The sequence below is a fragment of the Phoxinus phoxinus genome (genome assembly GCF_949152265.1).
Source record: "Phoxinus phoxinus genome assembly, chromosome: 13".
Taxonomy (NCBI): Eukaryota; Metazoa; Chordata; class Actinopteri; order Cypriniformes; family Leuciscidae; genus Phoxinus; species Phoxinus phoxinus.
Genome location: NC_136888.1, coordinates 20037037 through 20064596, shown reverse-complemented (window position 1 = coordinate 20064596; position 27560 = coordinate 20037037). Strand labels below are relative to the sequence as shown.

The 27560-nt window shown below is 38.5% G+C and overlaps 2 protein-coding genes across 10 annotated transcripts in view; both read left to right on the top strand.

Annotated features, from left to right (window-relative positions):
* On the top strand, positions 1-22702 carry peli1b (pellino E3 ubiquitin protein ligase 1b). Of its 4 annotated transcripts, XM_079633847.1 has the most exons (9): positions 46-160; positions 382-462; positions 7804-7836; positions 13859-14063; positions 16857-16986; positions 17677-17778; positions 18028-18225; positions 18772-18960; positions 21083-22702. In XM_079633847.1, exons 4-9 carry the CDS (start codon positions 13984-13986, stop codon positions 21659-21661), a joined length of 1278 nt encoding a protein of 425 aa, XP_079489973.1. In that variant the 5' UTR covers positions 46-160; positions 382-462; positions 7804-7836; positions 13859-13983; the 3' UTR covers positions 21662-22702. The 4 variants fall into 4 exon arrangements, with proteins under 4 accessions (XP_079489972.1, XP_079489971.1, XP_079489974.1 ...); XM_079633845.1 differs by having other exon boundaries at positions 3-462; XM_079633848.1 differs by lacking the exon at positions 7804-7836 and having other exon boundaries at positions 37-160.
* Positions 22703-25334: 2632 nt separating this feature from the next.
* The window catches only part of wdpcp (WD repeat containing planar cell polarity effector), a 101028-nt gene continuing 98802 nt past the window's right edge, over positions 25335-27560 (top strand). For 2 of the 6 annotated variants that reach the window (XR_013800107.1, XM_079633828.1), the window contains exons 1-2: positions 25335-25444; positions 26493-26622. Coding sequence is in view for 3 of the 6 variants with exons in the window: in XM_079633828.1 (XP_079489954.1) it covers positions 26607-26622 (16 nt within the window). In the remaining 3 variants the exon portion in view is untranslated. Of the gene's footprint in view, positions 25445-26492; positions 26623-27560 lie in introns of those variants that run through there. The other 4 variants (XM_079633834.1, XM_079633835.1, XM_079633831.1 and 1 more) reach the window with 3 other exon arrangements.

Genomic DNA, 27560 nt, shown 5'->3' with positions numbered 1-27560 from the left:
TCAGTGCTGAGAACTACTTTACCCACAATCCTCTTCAGTCGATCAGTGACGCGGCAGCTTTTTTTCTCCGCTCATCTACACTCGAGCCACTACAACACAAAACACCACCGTCTGTTTACAGTCTCTCTAATAGCAGCGGGCGGACAACACCATTTTACAGGCATTACTTTTTTATTTAAATCCTCTGTTGTTCTTCCGAGCCCAAGACTGTCTTGGATCACAGTACATACAACGGCAGAACAAATATTTTTGTTTGAATTTAGAGGAGAAGTCTCAACACCTGCCTTTGTTAGCAAGTTAGCCTCGCCTGTCCTTATAGCAGCTCCTCATCAATTATTCTGTGTTTTATTTATTTTTTATTTTATGTATTAATTTATTCAGTCAGACAGCAGTTGTAGCTAAACCTGTGCTAACGGAGCAGCTCTTTGTTCGTGCCTCGGAAAAAAACACACCAGCACCGCCGTGAGTACCTCACATTCACTAGAAAAATAAACAACAAAGCTGGTGTTTTATAGAATAGCATTTCTTTCTTCTCTTATTCTGACTTGTTTCCAGCAATGTTGTCTGTTTTGTTATTTTTTGTTTGTAACGTTACATCTGGTTATCATGTTGACTTATGTTAAACAATAGGTTGTTTTTATTTCATCATTCAGTATATAAATGCCCAGCTTATTTACCGGTATGTCTGTTTATTGTGTTGTTTCAATCTATCACATATACTGACATAGATATGTTTTGATTTTCTAAAAGCTGAGAATAAATATCTGTAACTGAAGTTAATTTATCATTTAGCAGAGCAAAGAGGTGTAATTTAGTTAATTTTAAATGTTATATTTCTCTAGGTTTCCTGTCAGTTATATAGTACAAATGATGTGATCTTTTTTGGCGTCTTGTGTTTTAGCCACTGACTTACAATTGTTCATGCTGAGCTACTCGACATATCCAAGAATAACCTAGAATTGTAGCAGTCTATAATATGTCAAGCCCAGGGAATTAACGTTACATGAAGCCCTCATTTTCATTTTGATGTGTTTGCGTAGACAATGGAGATTTATACTAATTGAGACAGTAGTGCACTCCATATACTTTATGGGGAGAATTTGCATTGGCTTTTGTAGGCTCATTACAGACGTGTCATTGTTCTTTGCTGATGTATTTAAACGTTCAGAGTCATTTGCATAGGCAGACCGAGCATCTGTTCCGACCCAATGTGGCCTTTGTCCCGTTCCCGTGCTGACGTCAGGATGTCAATCACTCCCCCCACCCTCCCAACATTTGGTACCAGCCGGTGCTGTGCTACATCTGAATTATTTATTAAAACAATCAATGGATTAACATGCGTTAATACAACATTTACTGTCACTCCATTGTTTCTGCTATCACATCCATCCCTGGTGCTGAAATGAGAAACTTGGAACTGTCAAATAAAGTGTGCTGAAGTTTGGAAAACTACTTCTGTCAGGTGAATAGAGAGAATGTACAAAATTTGAATGTTTCATGTTAAGCCTGCCCTGCTAGTAATTCATTTACATAGATTATAATGCTTAAATAGCAAAGCCAAAGTAATCCTTAATGATTCATAATTGTGCATTATGTAAAAAAAAATTACATAATGCATTTACAGGGAATTATCAGAATTTTAAAAAATCTTGAAATTAACTTAGTGGTATTATATTTGTTTAAATTTAAATTAGTTTGAAATCAAATCAAACAATAATTGTTCACAACCCCAATCTGAAGTGATCTCTTTGGATCTGTTTTTGTGTGTGTGTGGTTTGAACACCACCTGAAAAAATTCAGGTTTGTGCTTTGTTTGATAAACTTTACCTTGTCCTTGGGCATCTTTGTTGGAGAGCCCTGATGCAGAGTTCTTGCAGTTATATAAACTGAACTTCCTCAATGATGGCAATACAGTGGTGTCGTTTTCTACCCTATCAAATGTAAAGTTCCTTGTTTGTATATCTAAGTTACTGGTAAGAGAGAATATTGTTCCTTCTGTGTTTGTCTTGCCTTGATAAATTACCAGACTCATTTCCAGCTGTTTGACTGCTTTCCTTTAAAGAAGAGCAAAGGTTACCATTCGACACTTTGGGCTTATATTTTTTGCTGTACTGGTGATTTGAGTTTGCTGTTTGTCTTTGTGTACACGTCACCTTATGTAACGTGTATTACATGTATTCCCTCAAGCATGGTAGCCGCACTGACTCTGCTGTAGTGTAAAATGATCTGTCTGTATCACTTCCAGTGTCTTGTGAGACTGCTGGTCTAGGATTCATTTTTAGCTGCTTCTACTTAACCAGTGCAGTAGCATTAATTGCGAAAATCTCTTCCTGGATCAGTTACACTCTGTTTGCAGCAGATCAGATATCTGTGAAACTGTCTGATGTCTCTAAGCCTGAATTGATTCCTGAGCCAAGTCATCATTCTCTATTTAAGATTGCAACCTGCAGTTTAACTCTTTATGTGTTTTTTTGCTTTGATCTTCTCTGAAATTTGACTTGCTGTCATTATGATTAATATTTCTGTTTACTAAGCCTATTGGGAATAGATCTTGCAAGACGATTTTAGTGAGGCAAGTAAATTCCTCTAAAAAGGGATAGTTCACCCAAATATGAAAATTCTGTCATCATTTACTCACCCTCCTGTTGTTCCAAACCTGTATGAGTTTCTTTCTTCTGACACATAAGAACATATTTTTAAGAATGTTGGTAACCACCAGACAGTTTACGGTATCCATTTACTTCCATATTATTTTTTTCCTTATTGTCAGTGGCTACCGTCAACTGTCTTGATTACCAACATTCTTTAAAAATATCTTCTTTTGTGTTCAACAAAAGAAAGAAACTCATACAGGTTTGGAACACCATGAGAGAGTTGATTTTTTTTTTTTTTTTTTAACTATCCCTTTAAAATGTCAGTAGTCAACGAAATCTATAACTTCCACTTATTCCACCGTTTTTTTTTTCAGTAATGAGAATGAGAAACTCATCCAGTGTTGTGTGGGTTTCACAAATCTTTGAAGGTGTTAATACCCATGACATGTGAAATTGTGCGAGATGTCACCCACTTTTTGACTGATCACTACTTTATACGTTCCAGTGATATACATATGTTTGAAGAATGAGCTCGGTGCTTTTTTGGAAACCGTGCTAAACCTCCGCATTTAAATAGCGCCCCCAGAGACCTTCAACCTGCTGATTGTGTCCATTTATTTAATTGGAATTGAGTTGTTGGCCCAAGTTCTCAGTACAGCATCATCTGGATCTATCTACACAACTGCAGTGTGTTTCATCAGATTAATTATTTCTCACAAACATCTAAAGATATACATTACTGTTCAAAAGTTTGTCTCAGTAAAATAAAATAAAGTTATTTAAAAAAAAAAAATCAACATGGATTTATTAAATGGATCAAAAGTGACAGTAAAGACACTTACAATGCAACAAAATATTTATATTTAATGAACATTCAGCTATATTCCTTAGTCAGGACTGTCTTTTGGCCACTTTGTTCTATACAAAGTTTTAAGGATGACGTATATTGTGGAAACTAGGTCAGACAGTGGGCACCTCAGAGGAAAAGGAAGCAGGAAGAACTCTCTCTCTTTCTCACATGCATGGCTGTGCTGACAGGCTACTTCAACCCTTTGAGTTTGTTTGTTGCTGCACCTGAAAACTGAGGAAATTTATGCATAGTGTTTCTTAAATGGCTAGGTTAGAGTTCTCTTTACATTTTCAGTAAACGGAACTCTTCCTGGTGTTACATTTAATTCCCTTTTCTGTGAAGGTGTCAGTAAAGACTTTAATTGTTACTAAAAGGAATCTAAATGCTGTTCTTTTGAATTGTCTATTCATGAAATAATTCTAAAAACATTCATCACGGTTTCCATATGGCAGCACAACTGTTTTCAACATAGATTTAAAAAAAAAAAAAATTATTCTTGAGCACCAAATAGCCTAAGCTATTATTAGAATAATTATTGAAGGCTGTCATGTGACACTAGAGTAATTTCTGCTGAAAATTCAACTTTGCCATCATCACAAAGTTATTTTAAATTGTATTTATATTTCACAATGTTACAGGTTTCGCTGTATTTTTGAATGAATGCAAATAAATGCAGCATTGGTGACCATAAGAGACTCTTTTTTTAACACATTAAAAATCTCACCAACCTCAGCTTTTCAATAGTAGTAGTGTTTGTCTTCACACCTGTTCAGACTGTGTGTGTATCTTGATAGGTAGTATATGATCTCTGCTCTTGTGTATCTGTTGAACACCGTTTAAATTCCGGTACCTGACGTACCAAATAAAACCTGATTCTGATAATATGTCCTGCTGACTCTTGCTTTCTGTGCGCTTTTTTTGCTCTAGCAGCTAAATTCTGAGCGGTGTGTGAAAGACGAGACTGGTCATGTGACCTGAAGGACACACCAACCCCCATCACAGGCCTCTGTTTCCCTCAAACTTCCTTTGGGGACAGCCAGGGCTGATCACTGTGGGCTGTAAATGAGTTATTGTCATGGAGACTGAGAGGTCAGCCTCTGCCAGTCAAAGCTGAAACCGGCAGAACGATGAGCTCTGGCATGCATCTGGTGCTTGCGTCACTGACAGGATCCTTTCAAACTGCCCTAAAGTATATCTAAAAACCAGCTGACTGGTGTTTAGATTAGTGTTAGCTTAGCATATGGACTGCTATGAAGAATGACTTGTTTCCTGTTTACACAGCCATATCTAAAGAGCATCCCCCACTTTACTGGATCATTTGACAGTTTCTGGGAACGTGGGAAGAGTTGATTGTGCTCTCCGTAAGTGGTTCTTTAGATGTGTATTTGTAAGGTTAGCCTCTGTTTCATGCACACATCACCTCAAATGCCTCAAAAGACTCAATACCATGTGTTTCTCTGTGGTTTCATGTACATATGTGTTTGTGTCTGCATGGTTAGTTCATTGTCACAGTCCAGTCTGTTTGTTTCTCTCTGGTTTCAGTGCTCATGTCATTGAATAATTAAAAAGCTCTTGAAATTGAAGCTCAGCCACTCCCATCATCTCTCCTGTCCTCCCTCCATCTGTCTGTTCTGGACTCGTTTAAGAAAGCTAGCCGTTTCGCCATGTCACGTTCAGCTTGAGTGTTTGTAACCGTTTCTTGTTCCTAGATGATTGTCTTTTATATTGCTTCCTCTCCCCATCTCTTTCTCTGACTGTTTTTTTTGTAACAGTGATTTCATATTACAAGTTCGAAGTATGCAAAGTTTCTATTCAGATTCCAGTGAAAGTTACTTTTATGTTGTAGACTTCCTACTTTTTAGACGGGTAGATTGCCAAAGAAAAAAATTATATTCACTTTATATCAAGTTTGATTTCTGTATGGCTAAATTAATAATTCAATGTTTTAAAACGAACAATTTGATTGTTAATGTTTAATTGAAATCTGATTTTGCGCAGTTAAACATACTCAGTTAAATGACAATGCATTAACATTGTTAACTAACTAGAAAACTTTAGTGAGTGAAATGAGCACCTGCTTAGTAACTAATGTGTTGCGTTCATTAATAAGGATGTGCAAAATATATTTGGTAGTTGTTCACACACACTGTTTTTGCTTTCCATTGTGCTGCTTTTCCTTTGTTTTTCTATGTCAACATGTGGACGTGTTTGGCCGTTGCACTCTGGTCTTGTGTTCTGCACAGACACGACGTTCTAAAAACCTAAAAATCCCATCTCTAGAGTGGCCTTGCATTTTTTCATTCCACTACCCCTGCGTCTTGTTTTTAAATGCAAAAATGTGTTCTGTGTGAACGGCCCTTTTTGTGTTAAAAAAATGTAAGATGTGAGCAGTAGAATGGGGAAAAACGCAAGGAGTTAAGGTGCGTTTTTTTTTTTTTTTACTTATGTAAACTTATTACCTTGAGCACCACGTTTTTAGAAAGCCATGTTTAGAAAGACAATACAAAAGAGATGCAAGTACAAAGACATTCATCTAGTGTGTATTTACAAAGGAAAAACAATAGATGAGTGCAATCATAAGTCTTTCAGGTTTGGAAAAAATGCGTTTTTTTTTTTTTTTTTTTGAGTGAACTTTCCCTTTAAAGAAACAATTAGGCTGGTTTTGAGTCCAACTGACCCAAATGTCTTTGAGGCATTTACCTAAGATATGTTCTTGTGTTCAAAAGCTAGATCACCCCCAAAAAATATGAGTAACCAGCCAATTTGTAAACAGTCAACTACTTAACCAATGTCACCCATCCTCTAATTCATAAATATTTTATCTCTGAAACTGAAGGTCAGAAGGGAGTCATCAGAGAGTCATTATGTTGCATCTTTTAATATAAATTAGTTTGTATTGTTTCTCAATTGCCTTTGACAATTGCATTGTTTTTCACTTTTTGGAGTAATTGTTTTGAGTCACTCTGCATATGAATTTGTCCCACATTTCAGATGTTGAATATATAAATGATATCTGTTGATAAATTACCTTTGGTCAGCACGTGAGATGCCTGAGAGCCATCTAAACTACTCTTTTGGAACAATTTAGTACCAAAGGACACTCGGTTTTGCCTCACTTCCAAAGCCTGCATAGTATGTTCACGTGTTCCTGTGTGCGCACGGGAGGGTGGGGCAATGCAGAGGTCTCTTCCTTTGTGGTGTAATCGGTACCAGATGGAGAGGTGTGTGTGTGTGTGTTAATGCACACCCCTCCTTTTCCTCACCCCACATATTAAATGGAAACCCACATTCAAAGAAATCTTCAAGATCTGGCTGGTGAATCTGTGGTTCTATTCTCAGTGACAGACCTAATTGCGTCACCTGACCCTCTCTCAATCAGACAATCTCAATTTGTTTGTTGGTAAGCCTGAAACTGAGTGCATGTTTTCTTCTGATCCTCTATTAAGCAAACACAGACTGAGCTGAGACTTTATAAACTGGGTTTAAGACAGATTCCATGCACTCTTTGTTCCTTAAAGAAAGCTTTAAGCCAATTAGGCTGCTAGCTCAGTGCTGGGTGAATGGCCGTGGTGAGGTAGTGTGTGTGTGATCCAAACGGTACTCTGGAGATTAACCAGCCTTGTGGAGCGTGTGTAAGAATATGGTTAGGTTAATTCACTTTTTAAACACTGGCTGTTGATTGGCTAGTTCACTAGTTGATCACCACTTTCTCAGACATCAGGGTTTGATTGTTTAGAATAGCCACAGACATCTTTCCCACGAAGATAATAAACATCCTCTTTATCGTGCCAAAACAAGACACTTGTTCAGAAGTGGCACAATGGTTTGATATTTTGTTTTCAGTCAAAATTCTTTAATTAGCAGAGAACCCAACATGATTCGTTGTTCAGCGGTGCATGACCTACAAAAGGAGCACATATAAAAAAAGTCGCCCACTTGCATTTCCAAAGTGTGTATAGGGTCAACAGGCCCTTGCCCTAGAAACAACTCTGTTTTAGATGTTTTACAGCAGCATGTAGGAAACGTTTGATGTTTCTCTTGCGGCTTCAAAGGCCTGTTGTTCCTAGCTGAAGTTTTTCTCAAGCTTTGATTTTTGTTTTCACTCAGGTGACTTAAGGTCCCTCTTTGCCGATGCATACGTGTCTGTCTGGTATTTAAAGGGACAGTTTCAACCTAAAACTGAAATTCTGTCATTTACTCATCCTCACCTCCCTTCGTTCTAAAACTTTATGGCTTTTCTTCTGTGGAACTTTTAAAAATATTTATTTTGACAAATGTCTCACGGTTGTTTTGTCAATGGTAACTAAAACTATTTGGTTACCAACAGTTTTCAAAATGATATTTTTTTGTCTTTTGCAGAAGAAAGCCATACAAGATTGGAATGACATGAAGGTGAGTAAATTATGACAGAAATTAATTCAGTGGGTTATGGTGTTTCTTGTGCATGCATGCAGGCTCCTGGATATCTGATTCGTCTCACCATATCTCTTTTTCACCATCTGCGTTTTCATCTGTAGCTCAAATTCTTCATTGTGTTGATGCTGTACATCTGTCTTGGTCAACAGTGTTGTATTGATTCAAATAGTTGTCAGTTTAGAGTGGTGGAAACTAAGGTAGTGATATGTTGTAAGTTCTTGTGTTCCTGCCCAGGTGGAGGTCACCTGCTTCCTTTCTGCAGTTTTACTGTGATTAAACCACATGTGCATCCAGTTTCTCATTAATGGTGGAATGTTTTTGTAATGCGTTCATTAGGATCCTTTAGTCAGTCTGTGTTATTACATGTAAAGTGATTCATTGATTTTGTGACTTGTTCAGTGTGTTGGTGTGTTTTGTAGAGACATTTGCACTCTTCCGAAGCCTACATACCTGCTGTTCCAGAAGTTATGTTGCCTCCTTAGCAACCTTTTTTTTTAGCATTTTTAAGGCATCATTAACATATATCCATTGCAGAAAAGAGAATCCCAGATTGCGCTGCAACAAGCTCAGTGAAAACATTAGTAGCTGTCTTAATAAGCAGTCTTATTTAGGATGCATCCTCCTACATTTTTACATACTGTACATTATAATTTTGTGATGCCTAAATCCTCTTGTAGCATTTCAAAAATATTATTTTTTACATTTCATTTCATTTATAATTTTATTTTTCAGAGCAGTTAGAGAGATTTGTTTTATAAATCCTTTCTTGAGCTTTGAAAAAAAAGCTTGAAATGTCACACAGACTGGAAGTTTCCTTTGACACGGTTGTATACAAATTCAGACAGCTTTAATTCGTCTGTGGTCGGCCATGCGTACGGGTGTTCAGCGGGTGTGTATCACTCGTCTGCTCTCTCTGCTGTGAAGCAGCTGCACACCCAACATGCTCCACTTCAAACTACCATCACCCACATGTGGCGCTTGTGTATCCCACAGACCAGATGCCCATGCTGAATGCAGATGTGTACCTCCCCTCTGGTTCCTAACTTCTCATTTCAACTTCCTTCTCTACACTTGGATCTATTTTAGACCACAGATGCAACTGATACATCTCCCTAATTTCTCAGTGGGAACGGTTTAAGCTTCCACATCCTACCCACTCATGAAAGGAGTTTTCCTCGCCGTTAGGCTATAATTCAGACCTCCCCTGACAGCAAAGTGACTCTAGATTAGAACCTAAGTTTGTGATTCAGTCTTAAAATTCTTATTATAATCACAGAAGTACCCCCTCTCAAAAGGGAGACTCCAACAGAAAGGTGGTTTCTTTCCTTTGAATCTGAGTTTTTGGTGTTTTTTGCATGTGGGAAATTCCATTTCTCTCTATGTATAAGTGACTTGATTTCTAAGCTTTTGATATAGACAGAGTCTGGTTTTATTTGCTCGTTTTAATGCAGTAAAATCAGCTGTGGGCTCTAATGAGCTTTTTCAATTTTGTGTGTGTTTGTAATGTATGCGTCACTCTGAATGCATACAGGTTGTTTCTTAAGGTGTTGTCATTAGTTGTATGGGAGTTGTCTGAGCACATAAGTGGTTTCAGGCTGTACACACACACACACACACACACACACACACACACCTCTAAAGTCTGACAAGTTTTGCAGACAATAGCATATCACTGTTCCAAAATGTGTGTTAAATTTGTAGAGGAATGGACACAGCTCATCACTTGTGTACAGTTCAAACTGTTTGGTATTATGTTCTGGGATCAGGGGGTCATATCATATTCCACAAGGTCTGAAGCTTGATAAAAAAAGATAAAGGAAGGGTTTTGATCACTAATGTACCCTGGGTTTTATATTCAGACAGTCACCATGAAGTCAAAATCGTTAATTCTTATTTTTAATGGAATGTTATTGATTTATCCATGGACATCATCATTATTTTTTATCCTCCAGCAACCTGTCACTTACCTGAGATCGCAGCAAAAGACAATGGTCCAATCAATACCTGATGGAAAGTCAAATCCCACCCTACATTCTTTCTCATTCGAGAAGCCGTTTCACTGATGCGTCACAATAGGGAGGAAAAGACATTTGCTATTTCCAGTTCATGCTGTCTTTAATGTAAAATGCAAAGCTATGTTGTGGCTAGCGTACATGTTCTAAGACAATTTGAGTCATAGGCCCTGTCCCAAATGGCACCCTAAACATTTGCGGTCTTCCGCTTTGACTGTCGGGAAGAAGTCTGCTGCAGACCTCCCTTCAGTGCGGGCTCGGCAAATATGTTTGTGTATATGGGTCTATAAATTAGGGCTGCACAATATATCATTTTAGCATCGATATCGCGATAGTCACATCGCAGGATGTGCGATGTCAAGTATAGGGATTGTACTTGAAATGCACTTGATTCACAGATTAATAACAAAGTTTAACCATCGTAGAGTGAAAGTTTATTATTTAAAAGTGTTTTGGGTCCTGACAGTTTAAACAATCAAGCAATTTTAAACAGTTTGAGCTCAAGAAGATGCGAAAGAACTCGCTCGTAAAGTTGTGGAAATGAAGCCAAGCTGCCGTGGTTACTGGGCCTTAAGGCCAACCTGAGCCGTAGTAATGAATCTCTGTGCATACTGAAGATTTTGTACTGGCTACTCTCTCTTCTCACCAACACCGAAACAACACCGAACAAAAGAACTGTTGACAACAGTCCTAGTTTTGTGGGTGATTTAGTTTTTTGATCAGGAGTTTGCATGTCGCAGTTCTGTTCAGGCTTAATGCTAACCCGGTCTGTCTCACTCCTCGTGGGGTCGGGTTATTTTTCAGGTCATTATACAGAGAGGCCGTGAGAGACAAATCAGGACAAAAACAGCAGGTGTGTGTGAAACAGGGTGTGCATCTGTCCTGTACTGGTACAGATGCTGACTGTATAATAGCTCTCTGAACTAATAACTAGTGTGTGTCTGTCTGTCTGTCTGTCTGTCTGTCTATTGTTATTTAGTGTGTAAGGTAAAACTGTAACCATGTGACCCTTTATGTAACCGTTTCACTTGGGTTTCATGAAATAGAAACCCTTTTGCGCAGTGAGATGAGGAGATTTGCAGATATCGAAAGTGTTTTTATTTGACTGATTTTGTGAGGTGGTTTTGTGTGTGAAACCGAGAGAGCGATGGAGGAAAGAGTGAAATATCTGAAAAATCTGCATGCATGAGTGAAACATAAATCTGATGACCTTATAAAAGATCATCTTTTTTCTTCCTGTTTCCTTTCGTTTTCTCTCTCCCACTTTGCATTTCTACAAATTACTTCAGTGGTTTTAGAATGATCTGTTGTGTAAAATTGCAACAAAGAGATCATCAAGTGTGTTTTGCTGTGTAAATATTGTTAGCTGGTTTGTCCTCTTAATATTACTGGATCTGCAGGCCTAAGACATACAAATGAACAGTTAATACAGGTTCGTACTCTCTTTGGGAAGGTTGGCTTGCAGTTAATGTTGTGTAATGCTCTTATCTGATGTGTACTTTGGGAGTCTTTACCTTTTTTTCCCTTGCACTCTCTTGCTTTCTCTCTCTCTCTCTCTCTCTCTCTCTCTCTCTCTCTCTCTCTCTCTCTCTCTCTCTCTCTCTCTCTCTCTCTCTCTCTCTCTCTCTCTCTCTCTCTCTCTCTCTCTCTCTCTCTCTCTCTCTCTCTCTCTCTCTCTCTCTCACTGTCTCTCACTGTCTCTCACTGTCTCTCACTGTCTCTCACTGTCTCTCACTGTCTCTCTCTGTCTCTCTCTGTATAAGGGTCGTGCGTAAACGGTGTGATTTCTAAGAACAGGAAGAAACTGCTGTTATTATACTTCATGGTACAATAGTGTGACAAATGGTCTCTGCCTTTGCTGTAGGAAGGGACGTGAGTAGTGTTGCCATAACACCTCTTTCTTTTCCTCTGTAAGCAGCATTGACTTCCTGTTATGTGGTCACTTGTAAGACTGCAGATTATTAGTCAACCTTCTTTTCTCACTCCAGCCATTCTGCTTTTTCTAAATGCGTTTCTTAGATGATATGCGCATACAATAAAGTTATTTATTGTGCACATTGAATCACTTTTACTCAAGTGATTGCTATAGGGCTAATCAAACCCTGTCATGCTAGCATGTTGCAAATTTCCTTGATGACCTCACTTTCGTTGTGTTAAACAGTTCAGGAATGATATGCCACGTGGCTGCTCCAGTGGTAAGTCACTTTGTACTGCTTTTGTGTGGTTGACGCAAGGTCTAAAGACACAAGGTCTAAACTACTTTTAACTTGAGCGCCGTGTTTTTAGAAAACTCTTCCTAAAAATGATGCTAGATGCGAGCACCGGATGAACAATTGAAAAGCAACACTGACATTTTGTCACTCCTTAATTGTTCTAAAGGTCATTTTTCCCTGTTAAAAGAGAAGTTAACAGCTCGGGCTAACACCTGTTAGCAATTCATGTGCTGTGTATGTCATTTAGAGTAGACCACATGCTTTGATGGTGTTTTCAGGATTTGTGTATACAGGGCAGGTGTTGATTTTGTATCAGTGTGAGGAATTTATTAGTGCAGTGGCCCATTAACGCTCATAGTCCTTGTTAAAGTATTATTCAGGGACTGTATGACCACATTCTCCACTACACCCTTAAAGCAAGAGGTCCAGCAGTAACACACACAGTTTAAGCCCATAGCAACAGTCTGGTATGTGGGACAGGGATCGCTGTGGGAGGAAGGAGGGAGGTGTGAAAAAGAAGACTCTCTGGATGGAGGGACGGAAGAGGGTGCGAATCCCCAGAGTTGCTGGCATCGCTGTTTAGGGACAAAGAATGAGAAGATGGACATGTAGAGACACAGCTCACCATATACAAATTAGCGAAGTTAAAGCTAACATGGAAAAAAATTAAAATTAAAGTCTTGTAATTAATTGCACGTTCTTGTTTATATTTTGAATTATTCCTTAATGCACGTTATAAAAAAAAACATAGATATTGAACCTTTTAATACACGGCCCTGGTCCCATTGGTTCATGTTTTCCAAAGAAAATATTGTTTGTTTTGTAATCTTTAATTACATTTTTTTTTTTTTCTGAAATAGCTTTCAGTTTCTGCTGACGTCACTTAAGGCCCGTTCGACACCAAGAACGATAACTATAAAGATAATTATATAACCATCCACACCAACAGACGCTATCGTTGTTTATTATAAATGTGCACAGCAGTTTTGTCGCCGCTTTATATGCTCAAGCTCTTTATTAAAGTAGGATGGATTCTGATTGGCTATCAATGTTTTTATCATCGATCAGCTGAAAAAAAAAAAAAACTTTCTGAAAGTGATTCCAATTGTATAATTTTTCTATGCTGTTATCATTATATTTGTGATGTGGATTCTTTTATATTTAGATTGATTTTTAGAACTATATCTTTAACGTCATCGTTCTTTGTGTGAATGGCTGTGCAGGCTAATAGATAATCCATAGCCAGGTAGCTATTTAGGTATTATTTTAACAAACCTGCGTATATTTTATCTCCTTTGTAGTATAATACTGATCAGATAGGACCTCCTTCAGTAACACACGCTGTCTGAATTTTCAGGGATGATGCTCTCAAATCACGGTTTAGTGTGATGGTCAATATGGCCAGGTTTCACATGAAATACAGACTGAGGTGAACTTTGGAAAAAGTGAGGAAAAAATTGCTCCAATGGATTGTGTCTGAGAGTTTGTTTGCATTTAGCTGATCACCATCTTTTCTGTTTGTCCTTTAGATCTTGTTAGCAAATCTCATGTCTAAGAGTACATGCCATACTGTAAGTCAAGTTACAATAAGGAAAAGTGAGGTTAAGACTGCAGAATATGGGCCACCAAACATCACTTAAGAAGTGGTGCCTGGTGCAATTTTACAATTTCTTCCTGTGGTTTACTAACCTAAATGATATGCCAGCTAAAGGCACTCACCAAAAATAGCCACTTAACTGTTTTCTTACAGATTTCTTTCTCTGTTTTGTACAGTTGTAGTGATGATGAGGATGATGATGGTGATGAAGAGGAGACAGAGCTGAGAGCTGAGTGTGTGTGGTGGTGTTGCGTTCACATTGGGAGCGGAAAGAACCCCCTCCCCCACACACACTGCATCCATGTTCTCCCCTGACCAGGAAAACATCTCCACGTCGTCAACCAAAGTGCCAGTCAAATACGGAGAACTCATTGTGCTCGGGTAAGGCCTTCCGACCTTTGACTCTGGATCAGGAGGCATCTGTCATGCCAGAGTTAATAGTTTGTAATGCTTCTCATGCTCAGTGACAACTATGCATGTGCATGCTTGTTTTTCTTGTGTTTCTGAAAAAAGTCAGCTGCCATGAGGTTTTTGGTGGTTGGTGTTGTTGTTAGTAACGTCATTGTGGGCAAAATGTGAGGGTGATGCATGTTTAAGGGAACAATGGAGCCCTCAGTTAGAAAACAAAGTGGTTTTCAATGTGGTGTTGGGGTGTCATAATGCACTTCATTGACTTTCATTTGCAGAACAGCCTCCTATGTGATACGCTGCGCTATACCATCACATGACCGACTGGTGTCTAAAAGAGCTTTTTGTGTTTTAGGCTAACTTTAATTAGATGTTCTCAGAGGTCAGGGATTGGATTAGATTCTCATCCTGAAGCGCATGGAGGACTCAACTCCATTATTGCGTTGAGTTATGGCTGATCTAAATGTGTTCCTGCTAAACTATGGTTTTAGCTACCTTGTGTGCAGGTCTGGATGACTAATCGGAATAAAAAAGAAATCATGAATTCAGAAATCGTCAATTAAATAAATATTTGTGCTGCTTGTTTCATAGTGAAGCACGACTCTGTTCTTACACAGAAGCTTAGCAATTAGATTTCCCCCCAAATTGTTTAACCCTACTGGTGGGTGTTTTGTTCTGTTTTTCCATCTTGGTAGAGACAGATATGAATTTTGTTGAATGTTTTGGTAATGGTATTTGTGATATGTAAGTTTGGTTACTGAGCTTCTAGCTCTGACAAAGCTCTCTTGAGCTTATAACCTACATCTGACCACACACTGTTCCATGAGTCAGTCTCCTGATGAGGCGGCTCATTTTCCTCCACCACCTTGTTTTCCCTCGGCGTTTCACTCTCTCCTCCCAGCAACAGCTGACACTGAAAGACTTCCTTCATCTTCACCACTCCGGGGGGGGGTTTCCCTCCCTCTATCTGTCGTTCCCGGAGTGTTTTCTGAAGGAATGCGGCCGTATATGGGAAGTCGCAGTTGCGGAAATAACCAGGGCCAGCACGTTTCTTGTGTGTGTATATGCATCATGTTTTCAATCCATGAAATTCCCGGTTCTTGCTGACTCACTGTTCTTCAACTTTGTTTTTTCCCCCATGCATCAGTTCTTTAGATCATCACAGAAAAAGTCCCTGTCGTAAGGGTGTGTTTTGTTTAGACTTGCTCAAGTTGAAGATGTCACCTGGTGGATGTCTTCACTTTTCTGATCTCCATATAAGAAAGAATGTAGTTTTATGAGGGAAGGCTCGGGAGAAATGAGCACAATCGGTCAGCTTGTTTATAGAGTACATTGGGATAATGTGGGTTTGCCAAAATATGTTGAGAATGCACTCAACAACGTCAGTGCATGCCTTCAAGGAGTTCATGTTAAAACAATCAGAGACTTAATGAAGTCCATTGCTGTGCATTTAAAGCCCAAACCCACACAATACCAAACACAACATTTGAACTACATCATCACATTGCAAACAGTGTGTGTCTGTGTGCTGTTTCTGGAGCACACTTGGGCAGTGAGTAAGTGGGGGGAGGTCTAAGGGGGGAAACCTCGACAGAGGAAATCTCAATGCACAGCAAGTGCAGTGTTCATAATACTTTATGTACATAGGCTTCACACTGCACTTTGGTCTTTAGTACTGAATTTTGATTATCAGATCTATTTGCTACATCCATTGGTTCCTTTTGTAATGGCAACAGATGTGTCCGCATTACACCATAAGATAGTAAATGACAATGTGGAAATGTTTCTTGGACATTAGAATGATCTTATCTCTGAAGGATCATGTGACACTGAAGACTGGAGTAATGATGCTGAATTCAGCTTTGCCGTCACAGGAATAAAATACATTTGAAAATATATTAAAATAACATCATTTTATATAGTAAAAAACATTAATATTGTTAAATATTAACAGTTTTTTTTTTAATCAAATAAATGAAGCCTTGGTGAGTGTATATCTTCTAAAAAACTTTGAAAGTCTTGCTGATCCCAAACTTTCCAGATGCACTACTATATTACAAACAAATATACACTATGTTGTGTATAAAGCTGCTTGTTCACCGTTCTGTACATAGTCAATGCCCCTGGTGCATAAATGAGTGAATTCGGTCAGTTGGGGACACTACTGCACTTTTGCTTGCATGTTGTGCCCTCAATTATAAAAGAAACTACTTGAAATCTGATCTCACCATTCAGATTGAGACACATTTCCATAGATCAGATTTTGAACTGAATTTCAGACCACATAAATGTGGGAACACCAAATTGCAAGTGACATGAAGTATCACTGTTGTTACTAACTGGTCATCATAGTTATCCAGACTCATGGTTGCCCTGTTCATGTTCGCCTCCATAACTTTTTTCAGCCTTGTAACCTAGAAACTGTTGCCTTGGGGTTGGCAAGTTCAGTATGTCATCACAGCTAAATAAATATAGATGTGTATATATTAATGAAGAGTGGATCTTGAACTTTGTGACTCTGGAATTGTTTTTGTGGAATTTATGGGATTAGGTGTTAGTTCCTGATAACAACCTAAATGGTTGTTTGTTTTTCCGTAGAAAAGCATTAGATTGAATATCTACCGTAGAGCTTTTGTTTGTTTCTGCTTTTGTGAGTGCTTGTATCTGTTTTGTTCACCACCATCAATTCAGCCACAGGCAACAGGTGGAGTAAATGTTGTGTGCAGGTTTTTTCGGTTGAATTTCTCACTCCCTCTCTTTCTGCAGGTATAATGGCTCTCTACCCAACGGGGACCGTGGCAGAAGGAAGAGCAGGTTTGCACTTTTAAAAAGACCCAAATCCAACGGTGTCAAACCCAGCACTGTACACGTAGCCTGCACCCCGCAGGCGGCCAAGGTACACACACACACACACACACACACACACACACACACACACACACACACACACACACACACACACACACACACACACACACACACACACACACACACACACACCAGCAGTTACAGTGTCATTTTGGTTCTGGTTAAGTTTTGAATTAAAACACTAGGTGGGTTTGAGCTGTAATGGAACAAGGTGTGTCCACTTGCACATCTGGATACTGTTGAGCTCATGAATGACCCCTCTGTGGCTACCTCACAAACACACACATTTACACACATACTCACAAACAGCTCTCAGCCTGTTTCCACAGTCTGCTAGACTCTATTAGACTGCCCAATGAACTTTTGCTGGCTGAATGAATTTCCCCCCCCAAATCTGCAAACCGTGTTGTGTGTCTATAAACATATATTTTATATATATATTGATAAATTATTATTTATATGTAATAAAATATTACAATATTGTATTATTAAACATATATGATTGTATCTTAAAAATGTATAAATTGTTATGAAATAATTTTAGTTATTGTTATGGCCTAAAGCATTTTCTTTATTATTTATTTGTTTATGGCAGTGGGTTTATTTAGTTAATTTGTTTTATTGTAGTCATTTTTTAGTGGTTAAGTGCTGATTTTTTGGGGCATTTGTATCTTGCCTTCAGCATGTTATTTTAGCATCTCTCTTTCTGTTTCCTTAGGCCATAAGTAACAAGGATCAGCACAGTATTTCCTACACGTTGTCCCGAGTACAGACGGTGGTGGTGGAGTACACTCAAGACAGCAATACAGACATGTTTCAGGTACAGACTCACTGTTGACTGATCTCCGCTGTCCTTTTTGCACTTCGTCTTGGACTGTGTACAAAAGCGTCTATTAATCTCACTGCTCAAAATGTCATCCTGAATTAATGCTGTCACTAGGCAGAAAAGAGGTGTCACTATCATCTGCTTTGATTGTGTATCTCCTAGTGTTTCTGTAAATGTGTACAGTGATGCAAGGTTACAAATTTGTCTGCAGTGTTTGATGTTTAATCTCTCTCTGCATCTCAGATTGGCCGCTCAACTGAGAGTCCTATAGATTTTGTGGTGACCGACACGGTTCCCGGGAGTCAGAGTAACTCTGACACTCAGACAGTTCAGAGCACCATATCTCGCTTCGCATGCCGGATCATGTGTCAGCGAACGCCCCCTTACACCGCCCGCATCTATGCCGCCGGATTCGACTCCTCCAAGAACATCTTCCTTGGGGTGAGAGAGCGAGAAAATGTGACTTGAGCTTATATAAAGAGGACAGGGCATGAGAAACTGGCACTACTTTTGAACAGCGTTAACATCTGAAGACCCAATATATCTAAATCTCTAATGAAAACCGATTTGGAATCAGAATAGATTTAAATGCACTGGTAGCCTCTTTCTGAAATCAGTTATCAACATCATGAATTGATTTGAATGTTGTATTGTCTACTTAACAAAGAACTTCTAAATCACAGAAATGTTAATATCACTGAGGTTCATTAAATCAAAAACTTGTATCATAATGTTTTTTTAAGTGATTGTTAACACAAGAATACAAATTTTGTCATCTACTCATGTTGTTCCAAACTTTTCTTCTTCTGTGGAACATGGAAGATATTTTGAGAAATATCTCAGTAGTTTTTTTTCTTTGTGTCCATACAATAAAAGTCAATGGTCCCCAATGTTGGAATGGAACGTCATGTAAAAAATTACAGAAATGTCCTTTTCAGGTGAATTCTTTTAATTATTTAAATAAAATTCTATTTTTTGTTCTTACAGGAGAAAGCAGCAAAGTGGAAGACATCGGAAGGACAGATGGACGGTCTGACTACTAATGGTGTGTTAGTAATGCATCCTCGTCACGGTTTCACCGAGGACTCCAAACCAGGCGTGTGGAGAGAAATTTCGGTGTGCGGAAACGTGTTCACACTGAGAGAGACTCGTTCGGCTCAGCAGCGAGGGAAAATGGTCAGTGCTCCTATTTTTGATGATCCAGTAAATTAGTGTTTAAAAAATAAATAAATAAATCTTACCACAAGGTATCGTAGTTAAATGGTATAGCATAATTCCTACCAGCTGACACATTTCTACTGCCACAAGGTATATATATAGTGCCATCATGCTGCCCAGCCCTATTGGAGACATACTCGTTTCAAATCATAAGACCATAAATATCAGCTAGTGTTTATGAAGCAGCATTTGTGGAAGCTGTAATGCGATGTCAAATGGGATTCTGAAATTGAAGCTGTGTTAAACAATCATATGGTTCCCTGCAAGACAGGACGTTGGAGCGCTCTGGTGCCCTTGACCGGTTGCTCTGGGACGCTGTTGCCACAGTAACGGCCCAGGCGAGACGGTTTTGCCCTGTTCGGTGTAACACAATCTGTAAGATGATCTGAAGTTGATTTGTTAAGTGCGTCAAACCGGAGGCCCAATGAGAACTACCGCTTTCAACACTTTCCATGCTCATGACAAGTTATTATCTTTAGTTGTTATCTGGACAAATATAGGCCTTGTAAAGACTCCTAGATATGTACGGGGCCCATGATGTGTTTGGCCACATTGAGGAACGCATTATGTATTCTTGGTGCACAACTCAAACACTCTCTCTGATTCGCATGCACTCACAGTCCAGAGGCTCAGAGGCGCCCCATTAATCTGGGTTGTCATGGGCAGAACAAACACGCTCCTGATTGCTGTTCATGTCCTGCTCTTGAGGAGTCCTGCTGATGGCTCAATGCTGGCTAAACATGGATCTAATGCTGCCTCAGTGCTGGGCAAACACTGCTCAACTGTGCTGCTGTGGAGAGACGTTTGGGTTTACTGGCTCAGAACAGATCAGGTTCAAGCCCAACTGCTCAGACTCTGGCCTGATGCTGGGGAAACAGTCAAGTAGTTCAGAAGTTAGGACATTTATCACAATTTTCCAGTGGGCACTTTTAGTTCTGAACACATGCAGGATTTGATTTTTTTGTGTGCCTCCAGTGTGCACCACTAGTTATAATTCGACCATTCAATACATAAAGTTCTCAAGCAGATTCTAGTGTTGTTGTTTTTTTGCTTAGACGTGAAGGTCAAGTATGGTAACCCATACTAAGAATTTGTCCTCTGCATTTAACCCAAGTTAGTGTACAAAAATTAGATGTTTTTTTGTACATTTGAGTTGTAGATTAACTTTTTTTACTTGGCAATAATAATGTACACTACTGTTCTAAAGTTGGAGGTCATTAAGATGTTTTTAAAGAAATTAATAATTTTTTTGAGCAAGGATGGGTTAAATTGATCAAAGGTAAAAACTTTTTAAAGACATTGTTATAAAACTTTTATTATAGATGTATAAATGTGTTATGTTATAAAATTTATAAGATTATACATAATCTATTTAGAATTATTTATTACAATTATAATTATTGTATTCTTGTTTCATGTTTTTTTTTATTCCTATCATTTCTAGTATTTCCTCATTTGGACACTATTATTATTATTATTATTATTAAAATAATACTGTTTGCAGAACATGTGAAATGTGACCTTTAAATGTTGAGAGCAACATATTATATGCACACATACGCACTTGCTCGAATACAAAACTGTGTCGTATTTGCACTTGCACTCAGTGTCCTTCACACAACACAGCTCAGACACGGACACTGCACAGTTCACACACATGGTGTTCATACAGCTGTGCAAGTGTGTGTGTGAGGTGTGGCTAATGCAGTATAGCGAAGGACAAACTAAAGGCTGATCAAGGGCGGCTCTGTGAAATATGTCGCAACCATGAATTGTGACTCCAGGTTGAATGTGTGGATCATAGGGTGTGTATTTTGCACATTTATGTCTGTGACATCACACTGACAGATGTCTTAAGCAGTAAATGGTTAGATTATTATTATTATTATTTTTGCTGCTTATCAAGAATGAATCATTACTGTATGGATAGTGGTGGGGCTTTACTGCCCCCTGCAGGCAAACTTTGCAGTACAGCATTGCTGATAAGATCTGCCTTTGATTTGTTTTGTGTTAAAGGCATAAATATGGGCTCTATTTATAACTCAATCCTCTTTTTTGGTATCTTTTTTTTTCTCTGTAGGTGGACAATGAGACTCAAGAGTTGGTGGACGGCTCTTTGATCGATCTCTGTGGAGCGACTCTCTTGTGGCGTACCGCTGAAGGGCTTTCCCGCACCCCCACCGTCAAACACCTGGAGGCGCTCCGGCAAGAGCTGAATGCCGCTCGTCCCCAGTGTCCCGTAGGTTTCAACACTCTCGCCTTCCCCAGCATGCGGAGGAAGGACATCGTGGACGAGAAGCAGCCCTGGGTCTACCTAAACTGCGGCCACGTTCACGGCTACCACAACTGGGGCAACCGAGACGCAGAACGTGACGGAAGGGAGGGCCGGGAGCGGGAATGTCCCATGTGTCGCGCTCGCGGACCATACGTGCCGCTGTGGCTGGGCTGTGAGGCAGGGTTTTATCTAGATGCAGCCCCTCCAACTCATGGATTCAGCCCGTGCGGCCACGTGTGCTCAGAAAAAACAGCTGCATTTTGGAGTCAAATCCCTCTTCCTCACGGAACGCACACCTTCCATGCCGCATGTCCTTTCTGTGCCCAGCAGCTCAACGGTGAACAGGGATACATCAGACTGATCTTCCAGGGGCCCGTGGACTAAACACACCTGCCTATGACCTTTTGCCCCAGTAACCCCATTTGACAAACATTAGTCAGGCGTTTCTTTCTGTTGTTTCTATAATTTGATTTTATAAAGATGACATTTTCTGCGGTCTCAGACTGTTTTCTTCCCTCCCTTTCTGGTTTGTAAGTGACCTTTATAATGCTTTTTTCAAATACAGAGAAAAACAAATATATATTTTCAAATAAAATAATAAAAGCAAAAAAAAAGAAAGAAAAAGAAAGAATAGACCTCTTCAGAACAGCAGAGCATATGCACACCCACGTTTGAGAAATCGGATTGGGTGGCTCTGCTTGTCATTTGAAGTAGTAAGCGTGGCCATTACAGATGGTGGCATGTACAGTGTTTATTTACTCCGCATTAGAGAGGCAATACACCATCCATGTATGTTTATGACGAGTACTCAATTCATTCAATAATTCACATCATTTCACAAAGCAACTACATATAGATTACAGATAACCTTTTTCCATATATGTCTAACTTAAATAAATACTTAAAGTTTTTTTTATTTATACACTCGATGTTTATCAAAGAAAAAAATGTATAGGTGTTTTTGGGGAGTTATGTTCTATGTAGCTGTTTTTTGTTTTCTGTTCCTCCGTCTTTATTGTAAGTCTCTTCCACTTGTAGCATTCGTTAGCGTTCAGATTTTCCCTCATTTGTTCTCATTTAAATAGGCTACATATGATTATGTGAGTGAAATCTTCTCTGTAATAGTGAACTAACAAGGTCATGCTCAGAGAAACGTTCTTGCTGAACTCCAGAAAGCTCCAGAGGCCTAAAAATGTTCACCTCCCTTCAAGCACAGGCCAAAACCACATGCCCTGTCAGCGACACTGTAGTCAGCGAGTGTTTGCTGAAATGTGTTGTTCATAAGAGTGTTCGTAAGGTCCCTGTTTTCTGTTTGAGCCTTTTCTGTTTAGATGAGTTTAGTCCCACCCGTATTTGGATATTTTGTGAACATTGGGAAATAATTTCCATCCTTTGTGCAAAAAGCAGCAATCTTTTTTTTTCATGTTTCTTATTTGCTTTTCTACTCTGGTCATACTGAGATGTGATTTGTTTTCCCAACAGCTACTGGGAACTTGAAGCAGAAATTGTCATTTGCTCCTTGTTCAGTTTAAAAAATATATTAAAAATTTTATTTCTAAAATGAATGACAGTCCCCCCATGTGGAAGGAACTAAAGAAATAGTTCATGCTTAAACTACCGTTCAAAAAGGTTTGGGGTTAGTAAGATTTAAAAAAAATTAACTGTTCAGCAAGGACACAAATTGATCAAAAGTGACATTAAAGACCTTTATAATTGTTTTTATTTTTTAAATAAATGCTGTTCTTTTTAACTATTCATCAAAGAAATCTATAGTTTTGACAAAAATATGAAGCAGCACAACTGTTTTAAAAATGGACAATTATAACCAATGTTTTTGGGCACCATATTAGAATGATTTCTGAAGGATCACGTGAAACTGAAGAATGGAGTAATGATGCTGAAAACTAAGTAGCTTTCCTATCACATGAATAAATTACATTTTACAATTTACTAAAATGGAAAACAATATCACAATATTATTGCTTTACTGTGTTTTAGAAAACAGACAAATTCAAATGTCTTACTGACCCCAAACATTTTAATAATGTTTTTTTTAAAACCCAAATGACTTTCTCACTATGTGGAACACGAAAGGAGATTCATATAGCAGCCCAAGCTTCTCTTTTCCATACAATTGAAGTGGACAATGATGTTTTTCAGTCAATAACTTAAGTCAGTCTATTTCTCACAAAGCTATCACAACAGCCCTTGTTCTCCATCCACTTCCATTCTATGGAAAAGCGCAGCTGTAACATTCTTCTAAACAACATATTTTTTTTGTTCTTTGATATGTATTTGGGATGATAGTGTTTATTTTTTCTTCTATTCTTTCGACAAATTTTAGGTCCCCTCAATGAATGAACCTCTATGTGTATGTATATGTGTGTCTGAGTACCCTAATATATTTGAATTTGTGTAATGATGTTTTTGACTTTGATTTCATGTAGTACATGCTGTCGTATGTACGGTGCGAATGTTAAATGTGCTGTACTGTGTTACGTGTAAGAATCTGGAGAGCATTCGTTGAGTCTGAAAGGTTGAGAATCCCAGGACTGTGAAGTGGATTCTCTGCCAGAGAAGTTCAGGCTCGACTTCCAGAGATTGTTCAGTTCCTGCTGTTCTGAACAGCACCCAGACACGGCATACTGGTGCAGTTTTCACCTCAGGGAGTTTCCTCCATCTTTACCACCAGGGCATGTGTTCATGAAGTATTTCAGATCCAGACAGCTGATCTGGGGTCTGTTGCGTGTGGGGAGATCTAGACCACACTCTGCTAAAAGTGCTACGAGCGACTATGAAGCTTGATCCCGCCACTGACATATTAGCTCTTCTCCTGTGCTTAGCCCCCCCCCCCCCCCCCCCCCCCCCCCCCAATTTGAGGATGCTTCAATAGCAAAGTAATTTTCCTCCATCTCCTCCTGTGTGAGTGTTTTTCTAAGTATTAAACAAACACAGATTTGTTAGACACATTTGACTTTTTAAAGGGCATCGCTCGTTTGTCTCTGTAGAGACGGCGTGTAAAGGGCTTTTTTCATTTTCTGTTTATTTGTTTGAGTTCTTTGACATGTCGTATGTCACTTTGGTCTAACTGGTCTGCTTGATCTTAGTGTATGTATGTGTGCGTGAGAGAGAGTGTGTCCCTGTGTTCTGAAAAATCAGAATGCATAAAGGCAAGTGCTGAGAATGTTTCTGATCTACCATTTTGTACCAACTTTAAACAAATAAAATCTTAAAAAGCATGTTCAGTATGTGTGGGTGTTAAGTTTTTCTCTCATGGTCACATGAGGCCAAGATCATCTTCTATAGCCTATAATATACAAGTTCCATGATATATATATTTTTATATTTTCCATCTCAATATTGTTTTTTAAACATAGTTCTTTACATTTCTGAAATCACAAAATGAATAGTGGTTAATTCATATATAAACAAACTTCACCTACACTGACTCCCAAGTTCCTGTTAAAGAAGTTGGTTTACTGTTCACAATTTAAATCACTAAGGTTTTTTAGTTTTTTATTTGCGTCTTCTGTCAGTCTGTGTGACTCTTTATGAAAGTAATAATTTTGTGAATTACGAGTAATTCATTCAACCATTCATTCAGCTGATTAGTTTAAAAAAAGAAAGTAAAGGGCACGGCCCTCGCTGAGTCACTGCAATGACTTTGTAGGCAGCGTTTGCGCATGAGCGAAACTGATTTCGGACAGATTTCGGAGCAAAATAGAGCAAGCTTTGCTGATAATAACTAAGCAAATATTTAATTACTACAATACTATTTTCTCGTTTGAAATAACATCAGAAGTGGAAAACGTTGGGCAAAAAATTACATTACTAATAATTTACGTACTAACTTACCAACCGCAACTTTCAGACGCCATCTTTACTTTTTATTTTATTTTTATTTTTTAGCTCAACTGTTACAGAATGGAAAACAGGAATATGGGATATCAATATATATCAACGAATATCAAAAATCGATCCGATGAAGGTCAAGGTATCCCAGGAGACAGGAAGTAACATATCTCTCGGACGTGCCCTTATTAGACATTCTCTGGACGTGCCTTGCCTTGATGCTTTCCCGAATTCGACTGTTTTTTCCTCGGGGGACGCGCAACGGTTAATTCTGCTGTGGCTTCGTGAGGTGTTCACGGGCGGAGCATGTAAAATGTAAGTTGCTCAATATTAACTTATTGTTTATTGAACTGTTGTAAAAAGAACAATATAACACTGCACGTATAATACTGTTTAACATAAATGTTATTAGAGAGATCAAATGTAGAAAACAAACTTAAAATACAATGTTGTGCAATCATAAGGTGATGTAAAACAGTTGAAAAATTATTTTGGTCAAGCTTGGGTAACTTAACGTTAAGTAAATTTAACCAAATTTGTCCCTTTAAAAGCATATCGCTTAATAAATTATCTGAATATTTATAAAGTGTGATAATACGTTTATTACAATTAGTATCGCTTATTCAATTATTTCATACATGTTTTTGGAAAATTACCAACTATTGGGTGGGCCACAATTCAAAGTGGGTGGACCCAGGCCCACTCGTAGCTTCGCGAATCGCCACTGTCAGGTAACGTTAGACGTAGAACGTCTCGTAATTACGGTTGAACGCAACATAAGCTCGTTGTTTTGGTTCAGGGGGAACTGTAAAATGCGGTTGCTGTTTCTTTGTGGCCGTTTTTTTGTGTTCAGAGTCAGACCCAATGCAATGATTGGACGAGCATTTATTTTTGGTCCTGTGTTGGCTATGCACATGTTTTAATATACACCACTTCTTTTATTGATTACTATCAGAATGTGAAGATATTTTTAACCAGTAGGTTATATCAAAAAGTGTTTATAAAACAAATCACCAACTCTACCTTTAAACTCTCCTTGCCTTCTGGTGTGAAAGCACTTTGCAACAGGGTGGCCACAAGGTGGCGAAATAAAAAAGACGTCCTATGTCCACAAAGTTGTAGAAAAACTTCCAGTCTAAATGAGACTTTCTTGACTAGTATATAAGAGATTTGTATGTCAGAGTACTTGAATAAAAATATTCCAACATGTAGTCTGGATGGGGAGGTGGTATCTAGTTCAGCTGACCCCAGATCAGACGGTGGATTTTCTGGCATTATAATCTGTTGAGGCAGAACATAGTCAAGAAAGTCTGGAATAGCAGAGCAAAGCTCAAGTTTCTCACCAAAGAGCCTTTTTTGATAGGTCTGTACTTACTTACATAAGTGGCCTCTCCGCCAGCAGAATGAGGGCAGCAGCCAAAATCAAGTCATGTGACGTCCTTCAGGGATATACAGTACTACAACAGCAGAGTGTGTGATGGATCAACGCAGATGTGAGTACAACCCAAACTCCCACCTATTTTTTGACTGTGCTACTTAAGAGACAACCCGTAAAATGAGATTAAAATCTGCATCAAGAAGCTTAGCTATGTAATGTCTTAAGTATAACGAGCCAACATATAAAACCCCAAACTGGATTACTTTTTGAAACATGGATGCTTTTCCAAACCTCCCTTAAACAGGCCTGTTTCACTAAGCGCCTCAGGAAACTTTATAGTGCATACAAATGAATGGAAAAAGATGAAATATGTATAGCCTAATCTTTCACTCTTGATTTCAAATTAAATTCTGTATTTACTGTACTAATTTATTTGCAAATAATTTAACCTCTGTAAATAGATTAGTAGCAAGGACAGCAGAAGTTTCTCTTAGTCTACTTAATCATCTTTATACTCTTTCTTTGCTTTCGTTTGTTATGAGCCCCTAAAGCAAAATCATTTAACATGTCGGCATGGCATTTGAGGTTAATTGTCCCCATAACCCTCATTACTGACCTGAAACAAGATCATGAAAGTCCCATATAGTCATGCTGAGTTAACAGTGTGTGTTCAGAGGTGTTCTCAGTGGATATTGATTTCAGTCGGATTGTTATTATTGGAGCAGCATTGTGAACAATGACAGTGGCAGTTGAATTAGGATGTTTTTGCATTTGATTTATTCTATGTGGTATGTTTTTACATGTCAACATTAATAATATTAGCCCATCACTATTATGATAATAAGCAACACATTTCACCGAAGTGTGATGCAAAAAGGGAAAAATAACTTAATACCCAAATCACCCCTAGATGATGAAAGCACATTGCTTGTAATGTTTTTTTTTATTTTTTATCATTGGCTTTTTACTTGAATATTTTGATGCTACTGTTTAAAAACAAAGTACTTTTATACATTATTACATTTTACAACTGAATTAAATATTTAAAATAGT